The 21,174-nt window shown below is 41.2% G+C and overlaps 1 protein-coding gene across 2 annotated transcripts in view; it reads right to left on the reverse strand.

Moving 5' to 3' along the window:
* The window catches only part of EFCAB2 (EF-hand calcium binding domain 2), a 132,121-nt gene that overhangs the window by 7,625 nt on the left and 103,322 nt on the right, over window positions 1-21,174 (reverse strand). Inside the window, exons 1-2 of one of the 2 annotated variants that reach the window (XM_023248049.2) lie at window positions 6,752-6,917; window positions 6,181-6,248 (exon numbers count right to left, since the gene is read on the reverse strand). In XM_023248049.2, coding sequence (XP_023103817.1) covers window positions 6,181-6,248; window positions 6,752-6,917 — 234 coding nt within the window. Of the gene's footprint in view, window positions 1-6,180; window positions 6,249-6,751; window positions 6,918-19,559; window positions 19,633-21,174 lie in introns of those variants that run through there. The other variant, XM_023248050.2, reaches the window with a different exon arrangement.

The raw sequence follows: 21,174 nt of genomic DNA on the forward strand, positions 1-21,174 counted from the left end.
AAAACACAATTGATCTTAACTTTCATGTCAGGCTATTTACGAGGAGCTGTAAATTTTCCACTCCTTTTCAAAAGTCCTATTAAAAGGCTCACAGATCCCAATTCAACACAGGACCTTTTAACAGATTCATTCTTTGAACAAAAAATAAGAAATCTATAGGTTGCTGCTAAGTGGAACACACTGTGGTCCCGATGACAACTATTTTCTAATGTTTATACTAGAAGCTCAGAGGGTCACCTGGTATGAGCGGAGCCCTCGGACTCCACTATCAACAGAAAATGTCACCCATCTCATGACACAATGATACTCCGGACTCTCTGAGCCCGTCAATACGCGAACAATTACCTCAGCAGCTGCCTCTCGGTACAAGCCGAGATTTTGCAAATTAATGTTCATCTGGCTCCAATGTGCTTGAGTAGCACTGTGACTCCCAACCCCGGGAGCCTCTTAAAAATCAAATGTCGATCTCATGAGACTACCTTTGGAGGGATAATTTTTAAATTAAAATGGCGGGTTTCTATGATGATCACTTTACCAATTTGCTCCAGAAGCCAGGGCGATCAATGGCTTGCCTCCCTCTCTCTGCATCCCCCACAAATAAATCACCGTGGAGCAAACAGTCTCGACCTTGAAAGATCAAAACTCCTCTATATTTTATGAGCATCCTCATCAATCTACAAATGGTCTGGAGGTTCTCCAAAGCTCAGCTCTATAGCTCACTCTGTCCACCACGTGAGAATTCACAACACATAGCATGTGCCCAGTAAGGCTCTCCTGGCTCCCACATGATTTCCATGATCCCCCTGGGGGCTCGCAACGCTGGGGCGAAAACTGCAATCATTCTGGTCCGATCTATCTGTGAGAGCCAAAACTGCACAAAAACAGCAAGTTAAAGCAGATCTCCAGCGAACCAGCATGGCAGGAGATGCATACATTTTTTCTTTTAAGACAGATAATGAATAAACAGAGGACTTACGGTTAAAAAGTAAGAAGAAAAATAAAGAAGTCCACCTTCAACTTGGGCAGAATGTGAAAATCTTTCTATGACCCAACACTGTCCTCTAGAGGCCACATCTCATCCATTCTTTTGTACACAAAGATGCAGAAGCAACGGCATAAAAACGATGCAACTAAATAATTCTTTTTTTTAATGTTTTATTTATTTTTGAGAGAGAGAGAGACAGAGCACAAGCAAGGGAGGGGTGGAGAGAGGGGGAGACACAGAATCCAAAGCGGGTTCCAGGCTCCGAGCTGCCAGCACAGAGCCCGACGCGGGACTCGAACCCACGAACAGGGGGATCATGACCTAAGCGAAGTCGGACGCTCAACTGACTGAGCCACTCGGGTACCCCAATTATATGATAATTCTTTTTTTTTTTCAACTATTTATTTTTGGGACAGAGAGAGACAGAGCATGAACGGGGGAGGGGCAGAGAGAGAGGGAGACACAGAATCGGAAACAGGCTCCAGGCTCTAAGCCATCAGCCCAGAGCCTGACGCGGGGCTCGAACTCACGGACCGCGAGATCGTGACCTGAGCTGAAGTCGGACGCTTAACCGACTGAGCCACCCAGGCGCCCCTGATAATTCTTAATACATAGTATTAATAAACTGTTTTGGACTAAAAACTATTTTGTATTAGAGAAGGTTTTTTAGCATTTAAAACAACTTTTTAATTTTAGAATAGTTTTAGATTTAGAGCAAAGCTGTGAAGAGACTACACGGTTCCCATATCCCCCCACCCATTTTCCCCTATTGTTAATCCTTCCATTTCCATGGCACAATCCTAGTTGGCTCATTGTCACAATTAATGAAGTGATATTAATACGTCAGTATTCAGTAAACTCTATGCTTTATTTGGATTCCATTCATTTTTCTAAAAGTCATTTTTATTTGTTTTTAATTTTTTAAATGTGTATTTATTTTTGAGAGAGAGAGAGAGAGAGAGAGAGAGAGAGAGAGAGAGAGAGAGAGAATGAGTGGAGGAAGGGCGAAGAGAGAAGGGGATGGGGCTCGAACTCAAGAACCGTGAGATCATGACCTGAGCCAAAGTTGGATGATCAACCGACAGAGCCACCCCAGGTGCCCCTGAAAGTCATTTTGAAAATATGGTATATTTTTCTATCATAAAGAAGAAACCAGAAGAGAAGGGAGGAATCTGGAAATACGAATGGGGAGAGGGAAGGCTAAGATGTGGTTCTGTTATTTCTGGTGTAGGACACGCTAGTTAATGAGGCCACAAGTAAGATAGGACAAAAATACTATGTTCTAGAAATGTTATGCGATAATGGCTCAATGGTTATTTAGACCCACATACTAAAACGTCATTAAGATTTAATAGAAACAGGGGTGCTTGGGTGGCTCAGTTGATTAAGCATCCGACTTCGGCTCAGGTCATGATCTCACAGTTTGTGTTTCAAGCCCTGCGTCAGACTCTGTGCTGACAGCTCAGAGCCCGGAGCCTGCTTTAGATTCTGTGTCTCCCTCTCTCTCTGCCCCTCCCCTGCTCATGCTCTGTCTGTCTCTCTCTCTCTCTGAAAAATAAATAAAAACATTAAAAAAAGATTTAATAGAAATGTATCAAATATCAAATTATATACATGTGGGGGGAGGTGTAGAAGGAGGATATATCCACAGGTATAGAGAGAGACAGAGAGAATGACTTGTGGGTTGAGTTGTGTCCTCCCCAAATTCCTATGTTGGAGTCCTAATGCCCATACCTCAGAATGTGATTTATGTGGAGAGAGGGTATTTACAGAGGTGATCAAGTTAAAATGACCGGTGTCCTTATAAAAAGGGGAAATTTAAACAGAAAAACATGCACACAGGGAGAATGCCATGCGAACCTGAAAACCGCTATCTCCAAGCCACAGAGAAAGGCCTGGAATAGATCCTTCCCTCACAGACCAGAAGGAAACAACCCAGCCCATGCCTTGACTTTGTACGTCTAGCCCGCAGGGCTGTCAGATAATAAATTCCCGTCGTCTAAGTTACTGTTTGTGGTACTCTGTCACAGTAACCCTACCAAACACACACACACACACACACACACACACACACACACACACACACACACACACATTCTAAGTATGCATGATACATTGTAACCCAAAGACTTTGAATCCCTATCAAGCTTAAGTTCCTGTACTTACCAACTGGAAATTAACAAAGCAGGCGTTCGAAATTCAGAACTGCTTTTACAGAGCTGATATGGAGAAAATAACACAGCCCAGACCTACTTTCTCCAAGAGAAAACTCAATTAACTGACTTATGGGGCCCCCAGGTGGCTCAGGTGGTGAAGCATCCGACTTTGGCTCAGGTCATGATCTCACAGTCCCTGGGTTCCAGCCCTGCTTGGGGCTCTGTGCTGACAGCTCAGAGCCTGGAGCCTGCTTTGGATTCTGTGTCTCCCTCTCTCTCTGCCCCTCCTCTGCTCATGCTCTGTCTCTCTCTGTCTCAGAAATAAATAAACATAAAAAAATTTAAATCAATAACCTGACTTATAATGAAGTGAACTCAAGAAGGACTCCCATGTTACAGCAGACATGTTGGGAAAAACTAGGAATTCATTGCCATTTCTTCATTCAACCATACTGGGAAAACACTTCTCTTTGTATTGGGAAGTTTCTTTAAAAAATAGATGTTGCCTTTCTCACGGAAAAATATCAACATATTCACCATGTTAGACCAAGGATAGCTTAAAATATTCTGACCAACATACCCCTTTGCATCCTCACCTGTAACAGGGCAAGTGGCCGGTTTATCTCACACAGCTGCTGTGAAGTTTACATGAGATGATATGAGGTGTTCTGTGAACTGTGAACCTCTCTTTTTTTTTAATTTAATTAAATTAATTTATTTATTGAAGGGGGGGGCAGAGACAGAGGGAGAGAGAGAGAATCCCCAGCAAGCTCTGCAAGGTCAGTGCAGAGCCCACTGCAGGGCTCGAACCCACGAACCAGGAGATCGTGACCTGAGCCGAAACCAAGAGTCGGACGCCCAACCGACTGAGCCACCCAGGCGCCCCAACCGTGAGTCTCTTGTTATGAGTATGATGATTTCTATCAAGAGGGCGCGCACATCTGGTTCTGTATCGTGCAATGACATCTTCTAAAAGAATCCATGTCTGGTGCTGAAATCTCAAGCACCCCCTCCCGGCCCCACCAAACAGACCTAACTTGTTCATACGGGAGTTTGGTCCTGCCTTCCACCTGTAGATGCCACAGGGTGTGTGGTGAGAACGTACTCCATTGCTAGGCATACCTAGTGCCTTGTGCCCAGCCCCGGCCCCCGCCTAGAGGACAGGGCGTGCGCTCCCCCTCTGCTGTCTCCCTCTGTGCCTCTGTGGGCTGACTGGCAGGACAGGGGGAGAGTAACAGCCAGCCACCAAACACGTCCCTCCTCTTCAAAAGACAAAAAGAAAGCAAACAAATACATCATGTTACCACCGACAGGGATGAGGCAAAGTCCGGTACAATCTGGTTGGTTTCAGCTACGAGGAGGGCTAATGTACGGAAAAGGAGGTCACAACTGGCAAGCGGCCTGGGCAGCATTTGTGAATGAAGACGTAATAAACCCCTTTGTAGGAAGATCCCCCCACTACCACCACACCTGCAGACACCCCAGTCTCTCTGCACCCTCTCCCCGGCATGAAGAAGTCTCAGTAAATATGGATGGTGTGGGATTTTTATAAACATCGCCATGTATCTCAGTCTCGAAGCATGAGGCAAATACGGTTTCTCACTCCACTTTGGCCAAAGTCAATTGTCTTCATGTATTTTGCTCCTGCAGAAAGTCGGACACAGGGAGGTGAAGTGCCCACCTTGTCCATAATTCGGTCAGGTGCTTTGATGGGACCACAGCCCAGAGTTCTCTGCCCCCAGAGTGAAATCATCTTTATTCCCACAGTGAAATCATCAGGCCATCCCTTTTCTCATTAAAGCATTATTTATTTTAATGCTGAACTCACTGAGTAGGTGCAATAAAACACACAGTGAAAATTCATTTCTCCCCAGTGACACAACGCTCAGTCAATAAATTGAACGATTTCATGCTTCACAAAAGCAAGATAATATCAGTAGTTAATATGGTTTATAAGGCACCTACATTTCACCTAGTTCCAGGTCACCAAAGAAGATATATGTACCATTTTTTAACTCTTTGTGGTTAAAAAATAAAAACAAAAACCATGAGATATTTCAAGTTAGGCTCCAAATATCACATACCCAAATTCTGATACAAATCATGACTCAAAGCAAAAAAAGAAAAAAGTACAATTTAGAAAGTATTTCTCTACCTTGGACGGAATATTTTATTAACAAAAATTCATTGGCATTTGCCAAAAATCTTTACGAATGAAAAATCTTAAAGCCGCCTACTTTAGGGGCTCCTGGGTGGCTCAGCCGGTTGAGCGTTCGACTTCGGCTCAGGTCATGATCTCGCGGCTCACGAGGTTGAGTCTCATGTCTCACTCTGTGCTGACAGCTCAGAGCCTGGAGCCTGCTTCAGATTCTTTGTCTCCCTCTCTCTTTGCCCTTCCCCTGCTCATTCTCTGTCTCTGTCTCTCTCTCAAAAATAAACATTTAAAAAAATATAATAAAAAGCCACCCACTTAAGAAAATTTGTTTACTCCAAAACAGTCCAGAGACTATTGTACAAAAATCAGGATATGTGTTTGGGTTATAAATTATTTATTAAGGTAAGTATCCAAAAAAAGTTGGAATGAACCAACCATCAGAGATGCTAAGAATCGTCAGGTAGCTAAGCCAGATCATGACGTTCCCTTCCAACTGAGTGTTTCTAGAACTTGAGGTTATGCAGGCATCAATGGCTATCAATTTCCCCATTTTATCCTCTTGTAGGGGGGGAGGCGTTAAGGGGTTCCAGCTAAACTAACAGTACTACAAGAATACAGTCATGTTAAAAACAGGCATACGAAAATAATATGGAAGGAAGTGCGCTACAATATTACAATGATTATATTATGGTGATGGATTATTGGAAAGGATTTTCCTCTATTTCTTTAAAAATTTTCTATAATGTATTACTTATTTTATCACAATAAACATTGAAATAAAAACTTGTATTAGTCTCTTGTTATGGTTGGTTTATATAAAATTATGAAAGGTATTTATTTATATTACATATTTGTGTAAGAGACGGAAAACGACACTTACTGACCGATTTCTCTGGGTTTTGTTTCCTGCTGTTGACCGCTGCTTTCGTAGCATTTACTGTTGTTCTTCTAGCTACAGATAAGTGATAATCTCAGTGTATTCTTTGTGCAACACAATCCTCTCGACACCCCACTCCCCTCCCCCACCGCCATTTACCTATTTTCATTCAGAAATCATGGCTGGTAGCCATTTCTAGATAATCTCCGAAGTACCTCTCGGTCTACAAATCTTTACCTCCGGCATCTAACATTAGCACAAATGAGAGCAGATCTACTTCTTTCTCCCACCTCCTCCAATGCCAAGGTGTTGAGGGAAAATAACAGATAACAATATTTCACGTCACCAGCTACTTCAAAATCAGAACATAATTATTCCCACCCGTTCCCAATCTCTGACACAGCTGGATCCCGAACGATGTGACATCTCAGGGCTCATCTGGAAACGAGAATGATGTAGTTAAGGTCCAGGCTGATGGAAATCCCCACTGGAATTTTTGTGGATTATGCAGATTTTACTCTACTAACGAGACAGCCATTTCTGAAGTTTCAAAGAAAATATTTCTGAGGATACTTAACCAATTAAAAATAATGAGAAACCGTGATTTGGGACCTCTGGGGCTTGTGGTACGTCTGGTATGGTCAGGTATTTTTCAGCCAAGATGAAAAATGCAGGAAATGACTCAGTAGAATCATTACATTGTTGTAACTGGTTACTAGGGAATATGTGACACATTGACATCATAAAGGCTTCTCACCACTATTAATTTAACATTAAATCACTGACCACAGAAAATGCACCGAACATTCATTTATGGGTGAGTTTCTTCATTTAGCAAAATGAAGAGGACTGAATACAATCTCGAATATTTTAATGCCTATGTATTTACATTTTCGATGTTCACAAATTTAAATGGTTTGAAACTATCCCGAGCCCAATTAGGATGGGGTTTCTTCAGTTGTCTTGTGTCTCTGTATGCCTGACACCCGGCACGTAGTAAATGCTTGATAATTATTTGTCGAATGAACGATGACCCGTTCCCAGGAGTTTTTCATTACTTTTACTTCCCGTAAACTTGGAATTTTTGAGCACATGAATCAGACCTATAGTAAGTACCTCTGCGGTGCTTTGTAAGCCTAATCTCCACATTTGCTACTATTCTGATAATAGGTCTTACAAGTAGAGTCTAGAAAGTATTAGAGGCAGAAGAGAAGGTGTCAGAAACACAATTACAACCAGACTACTGCTCAGGCCCACAGCAAACAGGAGAGCAGTTTCTTGAACCAGTACACGTCGGGCTTTGTTCTACATGCTAAGGATGCAATGGTGTACGAGGCATAAGCTTTGCGCCTTCAAGGAGTTTCTATCACAAACGCGAGAGACAGACACAAAAATAGAGAACTTCAGATCGTGTTGAATACCACTGACAAAACACAAAGGCTTGTATCATCAAGTCAGATTCACCAGAATCCGAGATCTTACCTAGTATCAAACTTCCAAGGACAGAGATTCACAAGGCACAGGTAAGACATGGGGCAGTTCAGGATGGCAGCATCATCTGCGAGATGCTTTCTTTCTTGCCACATTAGGACTCACTCTGGTCCAGATCTAAAACATAAGGTCTCTAAGTGCTGTGGGTACTTGGAAGAAGAGCACCCCAGAGTAGGGGTGAGAGCAAGAACAAAGACCTTGAATAGAAGCATGTAGGACATAGTCGAAAACAGCAAGGAAGCCAGCATGTGACCAAGGACAATGGCAGGAAGTGACAGACCTGCTCCCTTAGGGCCTTGTAAGCTGTGCTAAGAAAAGTACTTTGGACTTTTTTCCTAAGTGACTTGGGGACCTCAGAAGAGGGGTTCTGAGCAGAGAGTGGAGCACTCTGACTGACCTAACCTTGTTAACATCATCCTTCCTGACTGTAGTGTGAAGAGTAGACAGCAGGGGACGAAGCGCGGGAGCAGAGAGTTCAAAGGCTGCCATGGTTGTTCAGGGAGATTGGGACAGTGGCTTGGACCAAGGTGATGGGTATAGAAGTGGTAAGAAGGGGTCAGTGTATCATCTGAAGGCAGAATTTGTTGGTACAGTGTAAGGTGGATCTTTGTAAAGTCCAATTTCACGATCTCTGTTTTCTACCTTGTGAGTTTCGTCCAGCTGCATTTATTATGATTGCTAATATCCTTATCTTGTGCTTTCTATGCACCCTGATTTTTCTATGCTTCTTTTTTAGTTATTTTCCACATTCTTTGGACTGACTGAGACGCCCTTGAATTCGTTTATCCTCTTTATCAATTTGGAAGTGATACGTTCAACTTCCATTCTTTTTGTAGTTACCTTTAATATTTAAACACGCTTCCTTAATACAATCTAAAGTGTGTATTACATCATACATGCTATAATTGCTCAGTGTTCTAATTCTCACATTTAGCAAACCTCTTTTTCAAAGATTATTTAAGGATATCTCATTTAGATTTATTTTCATTTTCTCTGGATTATTACTGCTGCTTTCTGCTGAATGACTAATCAAGTATCAGTGGAAGTCTGGGTTAAGAAGGCAAAGTGCACACACGCATGTAACTTCAGTCCCTCTCGAACCTCGTTAAAATTGCAGTAAAGGAATATATTTTTTAAACAATCACAAACCTTAGACAGGTAGACTAGGAGAGCATACAACAGCAATAAAATTTTGGAAGCTGGAAAGCAGAGGGACGAGTAACAATGACCTAACAGACCCAGAAAACTGAACTCCAGCAGTAGGCCGAGAATTCTCAAAGAGCGGAGCTAAGGCAGAAGATTTTGGTATGAGAATCCTGGGCTCACCTCTCATCCCATGAATACAAATTGGTAACACCCACGTCAGTTGTATATAATCCAGAAAATGACTCAAACACTGGCAGCACAGATTCTCCACAGCTAAATGTAGAAAAAAGGCTACATCAAAGAAGGGGGGAAGGGGCAGAGATACAGCTGGGAGCCTAACAGACATGCAGGACTGTCCGAGACTGTCCAGGGGAGGGAGGGATGCTGGGGACACAGAGAGGGAAGAGGAGAAGACCCCATGCCAGGTACCCAGGCCCAAGGGACTCACACAGGGAAGACAACCCCTCCCCCACCCCCCACCCCCCAATATCTGGCTTTGAAAGCCAGAGAGGCCTAACTTCGAAAGTTCTTACAATCAGTGGGGCTTAATACCTGGCACTTTAAAAATCAGCAGGCTTGGCTCTAGGAGAGCCAGAGGGCAAGAGGAAGCTGGGTCTTCCCCCTTAAGGAGACACCACAACAAACAGCCCCTCTGACATACACCATAGAAGCAGCAGTTTGAAAAACACAGGGGTACACGGGAGGGAGATTTTTTTTTTAATTCCAGTACAGTCGACATACAATGTTATATTAGTTTCAGGTGTACAATATAGCGATTCAACAGTTCCATATATCACTCGGTGCTCATCATAATAAATGTACTCTTAATCTCCATTACCTATTTCACCCATCCCCCCCCCCCACCTCCTCTCTGGTAACCACCTCTTTGTTCTCTATAGTTAAGACTCTTTTTTGGTCTGTCTCTTTTCTTCTTTGTTCTTCCGTTTTGTTTCTTAAATTCCACATCAGAGTGAAATCATGTGGTATTTATTTGTATTTCTCCGATTGACCTATTTCACTTAGCATTATATTCTCTAGATACATCCATGTTGTTGCAAATGGCAAGATTGCATTCTTTTTATGGCTGAGTAGTATTCCATTATATACATACCACAGCTTCTTTATCCATTCATCTATCGATGGACACTTGGGTTGTTGCCATAATTTGGCTATTGTTAAGTAATGCTGCAATAAACATAGGGGTGCATATGCCTTTTTGAATAAATGTTTTCATATTCTTTGGCTAAATACCCAGTAGTGGAATTAACGGATCATATGTTAGTTTTATTTTTAATTTTTTGAGGAACCTCCGTACTGTTCTCCCCTGTGATTGCACCAGCTTGCATTCCCACCAACAGTGAACGAGGGTTTCTTCTCCACATCCTCACCAAACTTGTTGTTTCTTTTGTTTTTGATTTTAGCTATTCTGACACGTGTGAGGTGATATCTCATTGTTGTTTGGATTTGCATTTCCTTGATAGTAATACAATAATCCAGTTTTAAAATGGGCAGCAGACATGAACAGACATTTTTCCAAAGAAGACATCCAGAAGGTCAACAGACACATCAAAGAAATGAAAATGGAATGTTCTCAAAATATCTGTTAAATCCATCTGCTCCAATGTGTCATTCAAAGTCACTGTCTCCTTCGGGGCGCCTGGGTGGCGCAGTCGGTTAAGCATCCGACTTCAGCCAGGTCACGATCTCGCGGTCCGTGAGTTCGAGCCCCGTGTCAGGCTCTGGGCTGATGGCTCGGAGCCTGGAGCCTGTTTCCAATTCTGTGTCTCTCTCTCTCTCTGCCCCTCCCCCATTCATGCTCTGTCTCTCTCTGTCCCAAAAATAAATAAACGTTGAAAAAAAATTTTAAAAAAAAAACAAAAACAAAAAACAAAGTCACTGTCTCCTTATTGATTTCTGTTTGGCTGATCTGTCCATTGATGTAAACAGGGCATTAAAGTCCCCTACTATTGTTGTATTACCATTGATTAGTTCCTTTCTGTTTGTTAGTAGCTGCTTTATGTATTTGAGTGCTTCCATGTTGGTGCGTAAATATTTACAATTGTTAGATCTTCTTGTTGGATTGTCTCCTTTATGATTATATGGTGTCCTTCTTTGTCCCTTGTTACAGTCTTTGTTTTAAAGTCGATTTTGTCCTTTATATAACTATTGCTACCCTGGCTTTCTTTTCACTTCCATTTGCGTGATAAATGTTTTTCCATCCCTTCCCTTTAAATCTGCAGGTGTCTTTAGGTCTGAAATGGGTCACTTGTAGACAGCATATAGATGAGTCATGTTTTTTTACCCATTCCTTCACCCTATGTCTTTTGATTGGGGCATTTAGTCCATTTACATTCAAAGTAATTGTTGATAGGTATGTATTTATTGCCATTTTGTTACTTGTTTTCCGGTTGTTTTTGTAGTTCGTCTCTGTTCCTTTCTTCTCTCATGGTTTGCTGGCTTTCTTTAGTGATATACTTAGATTTCTTTCTCTTTATTTTTTGCATATCTATTACAGGTTTTTGATTTGTGGTTGCCATTAGTATTATATATAGCAGTCTATATTAAGTTGATGGTCACTTAAGTTTGAACCCATTCTTCACTCTTCTCCCCCCACCTCCACATTTTATGCATAGGGTGTCATACCTTACATCTTTTATTTTGTGAATCGCTTGACTGATTTTTACAGATGCATTTAATGTTACTGCTTTTGTGCTTCCTACCTTTCTTATTCCTACTTATGGTCTTTCCGTTCCACTCAAAAAGTCCCTTTTAAATTTCTTATCAGGCTGACTTAATGGACATGAATTTCTTTAACTTTTGCTTGTCTGGGAAACTCTTAATCTCTTCTTCTATCCTGAATGAGAGCATGGCTGAATAGAGTATTCTTGGCTGCAGAACTTTTTTTTCTTTCAGCACTTTGGATATATCATGACACTCCCTTCCAGCCTGCAAAGTTTCTGCTGAAAAATCAGCTAATAACCTTATGAGGTTTCCCCTGTATGTTACTGCATTCTTTTCTCTGGCTGCTTTTAAATTTTTATCTTGATCACTACTTTTTGCCATCTTAATTACTATGTATTTTGGTATGGACATCTTTGGGTTGACTTTGTTGGGGGTTCTCTGTGGTTCCTGGATCTGGATTTCTGTTTCCTTCTCTAGATTCAGGAAGTTTTCAGCTATTATTTCTTCAAATAAATTTTCTGTTCCTTTTTCTCTCTCTCCTCCTTCTGGGATCCCTATAATGTCAATGTTACTACACTTGATGGTGTCACTGAGTTCACTTAGTCTATTTTCATTTTGCATTTGTCCTTCTCTCTCCTGTTCAGCTTGATTGCTGTCCATTACTCTGTCCTACAGGTCACAGATCCATTCTTCTGTTTTCTCTAGTCTACTATCTATTCTCTCTTGTGGGTGTATTTTTCATTTCATTCATTGAGTTATTCGTCCCTGATTGGTTCTTTTTTATGTTTTCTATCTCTTCCTTGAGGGTCTCACTGAGGTCCTCCACTCTTTCTTCAAGTTCAGTGAGTATCGTTATGATTTTTATTTTATTTTTTTATTTTATTTTATTCAATTTGATTCGATTCGATTTTATTTTATTTATTTAGAGAGAGAGAGCACGCACAAGCAGGGGAGGGGCAGAGAGAAGGAGAAAGAGAGAATCCCAAGCAGTGGGATTCACACACTAACAGTGTGGAGCCTGATGCAGGGCACAAACTCATGACCTGAGCCAAAACCAAGAGTCAGATGCATAAGTGACTGAGCCACCCAGGCGCCCCCTGACTGAGCAAATCCTTTTGATATTGATTAAGATAATCATTGCTTATTGTGTTCGTTTTTTTTGTGTGGTTCATGCTTTTTATGTCTTCTCTAAGAAATGTTTGGCTGACCCAATATCACAGGGTTTTCTCTCTTCTTCTAGAAATGTATAGCTTTAGCTCATCTATTCAGATCTATGATCCACTTCAAGTTAACCTTTGTATGGAGTAAAAAGAGTGACAAACTTTGTGTTCTTTCTATTCAGATACCCATTTGCTCCTGCACTATTTATTGAAGTGATCATCCTTTCTTCATGGAATCACTTTGGCACCTTTGTCAGAGATGCATAGTTCTATTTCTGGATCCTCTGGTTTGTCCCAATGGTCTATATGTCTTTCAGTCCACAAATATCACACTGTCATGATTACTGTAGTTTTGCAGTGAATCTTGCAATCAGGTAGTGAAAGTCCACCCACCCTGGCCCTACATTTTCAAAATTATTTTGTTTATTCTAGGTCCTTTGCTTTTCCATTCAAATTTCAGAATCAACTTATAAATGTCTTTAAAAAAAAAAGCCTACTATGATTTTGAACACATACTGAATTCATCAAAGGACTGCCATCTTAACGATGTTGTTTTGCAATCCATGAACATGTATATGTATCCTTTTAAATCTTAATTAATTTCTCTTTATAGTGTTTGCTGTTTTCAGTGTATAAGTCTTGCCTATATTTTGTTAGATGTATTGACTCTTCTATTCTAATGCTTTTTTAAATGGAGTTGTTTACTTGATTTCATTTTTCTTACCATTGATTTCTAATTATACAATTATGGGAATGCAAGCTGGTGTAGCCTCTCTGGAAAACAGTATGGAGCTTCCTTAAAAAATTAAAAATAGAACTACCCTACGACCCAGCAACTGCACTACTAGGCATTTATCCACAGGATACAGGTGTGCTGTTTCAAAGGGACACATGCACCCCTATGTTTACAGCAGCAGTATCGACAACAGCCAGAGTATGGAAAGAGCCCAAATGTCCATCGATGGATGAATGGATAAGGAAGAGGTGGTATATATATACAATGGAGTATTACCCGGCAATCAAAAAGAATGAAATCTTGCCATTTGCAACTACGTGGATGGAACTGGAGGGTATTATGCTAAGTGAAATTAGTCAGAGAAAGACAAATATCATATGACTTCACTCATATGAGGACTTTAAGAGACAAAATAGATGAACATAAGGGAAGGGAAACAAAAATAATATAAAAACAGGGAGGGGAATAAAACATAAGAGACTCTTAAATACGGAAAACAGAGAGAGGGTTACTGGAGGGGTTGTGGGAGGGGGGAATGGACTAAATGGGTAAGGGGCATTAAGGAATCTACTCCTGAAATCATTGTTGCACTATATGCTAACTAATTTGGATGTAAATTTTAAAAAATAAAATAAAATAAATAAAGAAGACATCTGGAAAAAAAAAGAAATACAATTAATTTTTCATGTTGACCATGTAGCCTATGATCTGGCTAAAGTCACACATTCTAGTGGCTTTTTGGTAACTCTCTTAGGATTTTCTCCATGAAAAATCATGTTGTCTGACATAGAAATAGCTTCACTTCTATTGTTTTTATAATAATATTAAATATCCTATATTAAATATTATAAATATATATATAAATATAGAAAATAACATAAATATAAAATAGTCTTTTACTATTTCTTCTTACCTTGTTGCACTAGCTAGGACTTCAAGTACAATGATAAATAGGAGTGATTAACACAGGCATCCATGCCTTGTTCACGATTTTAGGTAGAAAACACTGAGTGTCATCTTAGCCTTGAGTTTTCACAGCTGCCCTTGGCCAGATTGACAAGTTTCCTTTTGTTCTTAGTTTGCTGAGTATTGTTATCTTCAGTGGATATTGAATTTTTTCAAACGCTTTTTATATATTTATTGAAATGATCATACGATTTATCGACTTTGTTCTCTTAATGTAATAGATTACACTGATTCATGTTAAGCCAACCTTAAATTTCTGAGATAAACTCCACCTGCTCATGATGTATTATCCTTTATACGATATTGTTGAAAGTGACTTGGTAAAATCATAGTAAGGACTTTTTACATCTATGTTAACAAGATCTGTAGTTTTCCTTTTTTTTATAATACAATTGTCTGGTTTGAATATCACAGTAATACTAGCCTGGAAAGTGTTACCTCCCGTAATGTTTTCAGAAAGAATTTGGGGTAGAATTGGTACTATTTCTTCCATAAATGTTTGAAAAAAAATTCACTAGAGAAGCCATCTGAACTTCTAGTTTTCTTTATGGGAAAGTTTTTAATTATAAATTTAATTTTCATAACTGATAGGAGGCTACCCAAATTCTCCACTTTTTCTTGGGTGAGTTTTGGTCATTTGTGTCTCTTGGTGAGCATGTCAATTTCATCTAAGTTGCTGCATTTAGTGGCATAAAGCTGTCTCTTATTATCGTTTTCAAATATCTGAAGGATAATGAAAAACCCTCCTCTAATCTAGATGTTGGTAATTTGTCTTGATTGTCTGAGCTACAAGTTTATCAGTTTTATTTGAAAAGACTAGTATTTTGCGTTCAGGGATTTTCTCTGTCCATTTTCTAGTTCACTGATTGCTGCTCTTCACAATTTTTCTCCTTCTCTATATATTGGGTTTATGTTGCTCTTCTTTTCCTAGCTTCCTGAGATGAGAATTTAGATCATTAATTTTAGGTCTTTTTACTTTTCCAATGTGAACATTTAGAGTTGTAAACTGGCCTCCAAGCACTACTTTCCCTGAATCCCACAACGTTTGACGTGTTGCATTTTCATCAACGTTCAGGGCAAAATGCTTTCTCACTCCCCTCGTGATTTCTTCTTTGATTCATGAATCGTTTTAGAAGTATGTTGCTTCGTTTCAAATATTTGAGGGCTTCCTAGTTATCTTATTCTCAATTGATCTCTGGCTTCATTCCATTTTTTAAATCAGAGAACATATCCTGTATGATTTCGATTTTTCAAAATGTACTGAGATTTGTTTTATGGTCCAACACTTAATATATCTTATTGAACATTCCATGGACACTTGGAAAGAACATGTATTGTAGGTGTAGTGTCCTATAAATATCAGTTAGGCCAGAGTGGTTAATGGTGGTGTTGAGATTATCTCCATCTTTGCTGATATTTTATGTAGTTGCTCTATCAATTACTTGAGAAGCTAGTTAAAATCTCCATCTATGGAACACAGACATTTATGATTTTTAACACCTTCCTGATGAATTGGCCTTTTGAAAAAATCACTGTACAGTGTAATAATCTTATCAACATAGGTGTTATTTTCCAAACATCTCGTAGTTCTCCCTTCTAATTACTTTAAATTCTCCACAATTCCACTTGAGTTTGAACTTTGAATGCTGTAGACCTCTCCATGCCCTTCCCACTGGTATTGAGAGGCCACCATGTCCCCCCCACCCCCACCCCCGGCCCCAGCTCTCACACGGAAAAGCCTGGAAGGCTCTAACTCCATAGTAAAGGAAGAATGGTTTAATAACCTGTATGTCAATAAAATTTATATTAACCCTTCTTACGGCTGTTGGGTTTTGTGATATTCCAAGCGGGTAGAGATTATTTGGGGCAAGTTGCTAATTGTAGAATATGAAGTAGAGGGATCAATGCGGAGTGATTTTTAAATGATCTATTTCAAGAGAGACATCAGCTCTCCTATCGCTCCTCAGGAAGTGAGGGGCTGAGAGTATGTATCTACACTGAAATTTAAGTAAATGGCAACTAGAGAACTGAACATAGATTTTGATGTGGGTTTTTGTTTTTGAGAGAGAGAGAGAGAGAGACGAAGGGAGGGAGGGAGGGACAAGCAGGGGGGAGGGGAAGAGTGAGAGGGAGAACCCCATGCAGGCTCCACGCCTAGCATGCAGCCTAATGCAGGGCTCGATCTGAAGACCATGAGATCATGACCAGAGCCAAAGTCAAGAGGCAGATGCTTAAACAACTGAGCCACCCAGGTGCCCTTCGATGTGTAGAATTTTAGAGCATTGTCACATGATTGTATTTTTTTACATTATTGCATTTTATTTTTTTTTTTAATTTTTTTTTTCAACGTTTTTTATTTATTTTTGGGACAGAGAGAGACAGAGCATGAACGGGGGAGGGGCAGAGAGAGAGGGAGACACAGAATCGGAAACAGGCTCCAGGCTCCGAGCCATCAGCCCAGAGTCTGACGCGGGGCTCAAACTCACGGACCGCGAGATCGTGACCTGGCTGAAGTCGGACGCTTAACCGCTGAAGTCGGACGCTTAACCGACTGCGCCACCCAGGCGCCCCTTACATTATTGCATTTTAAAGCAAATGAAGCAGATATAGTTTCATTTCTGAAGCCATTACAGAGCATTTATCAATACAACATTCATCCTTATTCACCCACTATTTAGAGCTTTGTTGTTTTTTTTTTTTAATGTATTTGATACCTACAAATATCTATGTGCTTTTTTTCCCCCTCAGTTATTTGGGAAACTTCAAAAAGGGTAGTCACACCCAAAGCTTCTTAAGCATCTTGCTATAATTTAATCTGAACAAACTGTTGTGCACAAATACAGAAAAACATATGGAGGGCTTAGATAGCATATTGCTACAATTCTTAAGCTTCTTAAGCATCTTGCTATAATTTAATCTGAACAAATTGTTGCACACAAATACAGAAAAACATATGTAGGGCTTAGATCACACAGTGATCCCTCTTGGTCCAACAGTTTGAAACGTGTAATTTTCCAAGGCTGTGTCAATGTACCTAGGCAAAGGACAAATACAAAAGAAAATGCTGGGGCCTGCGCATCTACTGTGATTAACTGTGAAACCCGCGGGGTCATTTCGTTAGAGAGCCACCTACAGAGCAAGCCAACCCAAATATACACTGAGTGCCCACCAGGGAACAGCTGATTCCTTGCAGCGATCAGAATGAATCCTCATAAAGTCACTTGGCTATTGTTGCGTTCTTTTCGCAGATGCGGGACCAGGCTTTGAAAGAGGACGCTGCTCAGCCAAGGCCACACAGCTGTAAGTGGTAGCTCTGGGGTTTGCAAGTAGACTTCCTGACACTATTCGTGGTGTCTGTTCCACTTTGCCAGAAAAACTTACAGATCAAGAGTTGGCAAACTTTCCCTGGAAAGGGCCCGACAGTAAATATTTTAAGCTTTGCAAACCATATGGTCTCTGTCGCGAGAACTGAACCTCCACTCTTGCAGTGAGAAAACAGCCACAGACAATATGTAAATAAACGAGTTTAGCTGTGTCCCGATAAAACTTTATTTACAATAAGAGGAGGGGGGGCTGGATTTGGCCCAGGGGTTGGGATTGGCGGACCCCCGCTACAGGTTGAAACGTACAAACCAACCATCAAGGAATCAGGCTCCAAAGGTTCTGCTTTTCTATCTTTCCAGGGCCATTTTTCATTACCGCTGCGCTTACCCTACTGAATTGTACGCAATCATTACGATTTCACTGTAAATTCATCCTCCAGTCCCTCTCTGCTCCACAATGCCAACTTTCCTCTCCCTAGCACAGATTCTCGCTTTGTCGATAAACACTGTCAAGCAGCGATCAACACCTTATTTTTAAAAATGAGGACCCACTTGGGAAAAATAAGGTTTTTTTTTTTCCTCTGAGTAAAAATAGTTTCACCGGGTCCCCAAATGGAAAACCAGCGTAAAGATTTTGTGCTTTACTGAATATTTTTAAATGCTAATGAAAAACTGGTACTGCCTTTTAGTTACCAAGATGCTAAGAGGTGGGTACCAGAGTTACCTTCCTGATCTTCCATTCCTTAACTTTATATAGTGCGTTAGGATTCAAATACGTTATTTCATTTGTCTTTGAAGTACCGATTATCATGGAGAAACTGAAACGGATGCGCCCGGGGCCGGCGCTGTGCTAGGCACATGGAATAAGGAAATCAACAAAATCGTGCTTACTTGCCTGTCTCCTGTTTCCTCCTACTTGGAGACCCACACACCCACAAAAGCAGTTCTGGAAAGGTTCTTCTCGTGGTGGGGGCCCAGGGAGCTTGGTTCCCCGCAGGCCCCCGCTTTGTTGGACTGAAAGCTGCATGTGGAAGTTAGAGAGGACCCTTTGCTGGAAAACCAAACAGGGCAGGAAGCTCTCTGGTCTTGGGCCACTCACCACTGCTTTACGGGATAACTCTCTCCAGGGACTCATCTACACTGTTACAAATAACCGTTTTTCAAATTCTTAGACTCTTTGGTCGATGTCAAGTTAGTTCTTATTATTGTGTTTACTACTTGCTCGGAAAGTTGGTTTTATTTCCCCCAAATAAATATAAATTTCTTCCAGTCTCTGTTTCCGTTTCTATCCCCTCTGAAGTGACATTATTCAGTATATTCCTTTCCAGTGCCAATATCCTCTCTGCGCATAGTCAGTCCCCTGTGTCTGTCTGCCGGCCTTTCTTCAACTAAGTTTAAAGAGTATAAATAAGGGTTGCCTGGGGGGCTCAGTTGGTTAAGCATCTGACTTCGGCTCAGGTCATGATCTCCCAGTTTGTGGGTTTGAGCCTCGAGTCAGGCTCTGTGCTGACGGCTCGGAGCCTGGAGCCTGCTTCAGATTCTGCGTGTGTCTCTCTCTCTGCCCCTCCCCGCTTGTGCATGTGCACTCTCTCTCTCTCCGTCTCAAAAATAAATAAATAAACATTAAAAAAAATGTATAAACAATATAAAGTGGGCTCCTCACTTGAGCCATCATGTTACTCAGTCAAAGCCATGTGTTCCAGATCTGCTATTAATTTGTTCAGACCCTGTTGGCTGGCTGATCCGTAAAGCTGCCCGAATGTTTCCACCAAGCACCCTCATTAGTTTAGGACACGCTTAGCTGCAGGGAAGGGTTTTTAGGCACCAGGAATGGACGAAGCTGGGAGCCCGCGGCACGCAGCCTTGCCCCAGGTCTGCTTACCTCCGCGATCAGGTCATGGAGCTCTCCTTCGCTCGGGCAGCACCCTAGCGACCTGATAATTGTCCCGATCTCTCTGCGGAAAAAACGGTCAACAGTTTTAGAACATAAACTTTGGAAAGCAAGCGCTGTGTTTCTCTAAACAAGGTCAGGGCAGATGTAGCACCGAGGTCACGCAATTAAGTCCTACCTCGTGAGGACAGCAGATACTTTTCTGGGGGAAGGAAAAGGCAGACAGGTGAACCAAAGGGAGAAGAAAGACGTGTTTGCGCGGATTAGCCCGAGCCCAAGTCAGAAAGTTCTAGAAAATGAAAACAGGGGAGGGGGTAAGAAAAAGAAGTGTCAGGCACTCACTAGCTGATTTTAAGTTAATTAGCTGTCTCAAACCTCAGTTTCTCCACCTGTAAAATGGGGACAATAATATCTCCCTCAGAGGTTTGTGTTAAAGTCCACATTAGTGGCAAAATACTGAAAAGCGTGGCCCCTAGTGTCAGATCGTCAGGGTTCAGATCTGAGCTCTATCACGTGCTAGGCTGCACAGGTTAATCTCTGGGTGCAGAAGCCGACCTGGTGGTTAAAACCTAGTGACTTCGTGCAAATACTTAGAAAGGGGCGGGGAACACCCGAAGAGTAAAATAATACGAACTATCATAATACAAAGCATGGTTCTTGCTTTATATTAAGCAAGATGTATTGAATGGCATACGCTCAATAAATATTAGTTATGCCCCTGCCCTCCCCAGAATGATGTAATTCAATTCAGCAAATAACCTAAGAAAAGCATAAATTCTATTCGGTACTCCCTAGATGTGAAGAGAGGGGATTTAGAATAGATTATTAAAGATTTCCACTTAAAATTATTAAAATTAAAGATGTAATATTTGAATGTTAACTTAATTTCACAAATAGGCACTTGAACAGAATTTTTAAATATTTATTTATTTATTTTGAGAAAGAGAGTGAGAGAGGGAGAGCGTGAGCAAGGAGAGGGAAAGAGGCGGGGAGAGAGAATCCCAAGCAGGCTCCGAGCTGTCAGCACAGAGCCTGATGTGGGGCTCAATCCCAGGACACTGGGATCATGACCTGAGCCCAAATCAAGAGTCAGATGCTTAACCAACTGAGCCACCTAGGCACCCCACTTGACTAGAATATTTTTTTTACCACTCTGGGTAATAATGATGGTGTTATACTTACTCCCTATTTTACTGAGAAAACATTTTACTTTTTTTAAGTTTATTTATTTATTTTGAGAGAGAGGGAGGGAAGGAGGGAGAGAGGGAGGGGCAGAGAATCCCAAGCAGGCACCACTGTCAGTGCAGAGCCCCATGCGGTCATTAGATCATGACCTGAGCCAAAACCAAGAGTTGGATGTTTAACTGAGTCCCCCAGGAGCCCTGTGAAAACATTTAAAAATGTTTTTTAAATGTTTTTATTTATTTTTGAGATGGAGAGAGACAAAGCGTGAGCAGGGGAGGGGCAGAGAGAGAAGGAAACCCAGAATCTGAAGCAGGCTTCAGGCTCTGAGCTGTCAGCACAGAGCCCGACGCGGGGCTCGAACTCCCGAACCGTGAGATCGTGACCTGAGCTGAAGTCGGATGCTCAACTGACTGAGCCACCC

Source organism: Felis catus, chromosome F1, assembly GCF_018350175.1.
Source record: "Felis catus isolate Fca126 chromosome F1, F.catus_Fca126_mat1.0, whole genome shotgun sequence".
Lineage (NCBI taxonomy): Eukaryota > Metazoa > Chordata > Mammalia > Carnivora > Felidae > Felis > Felis catus.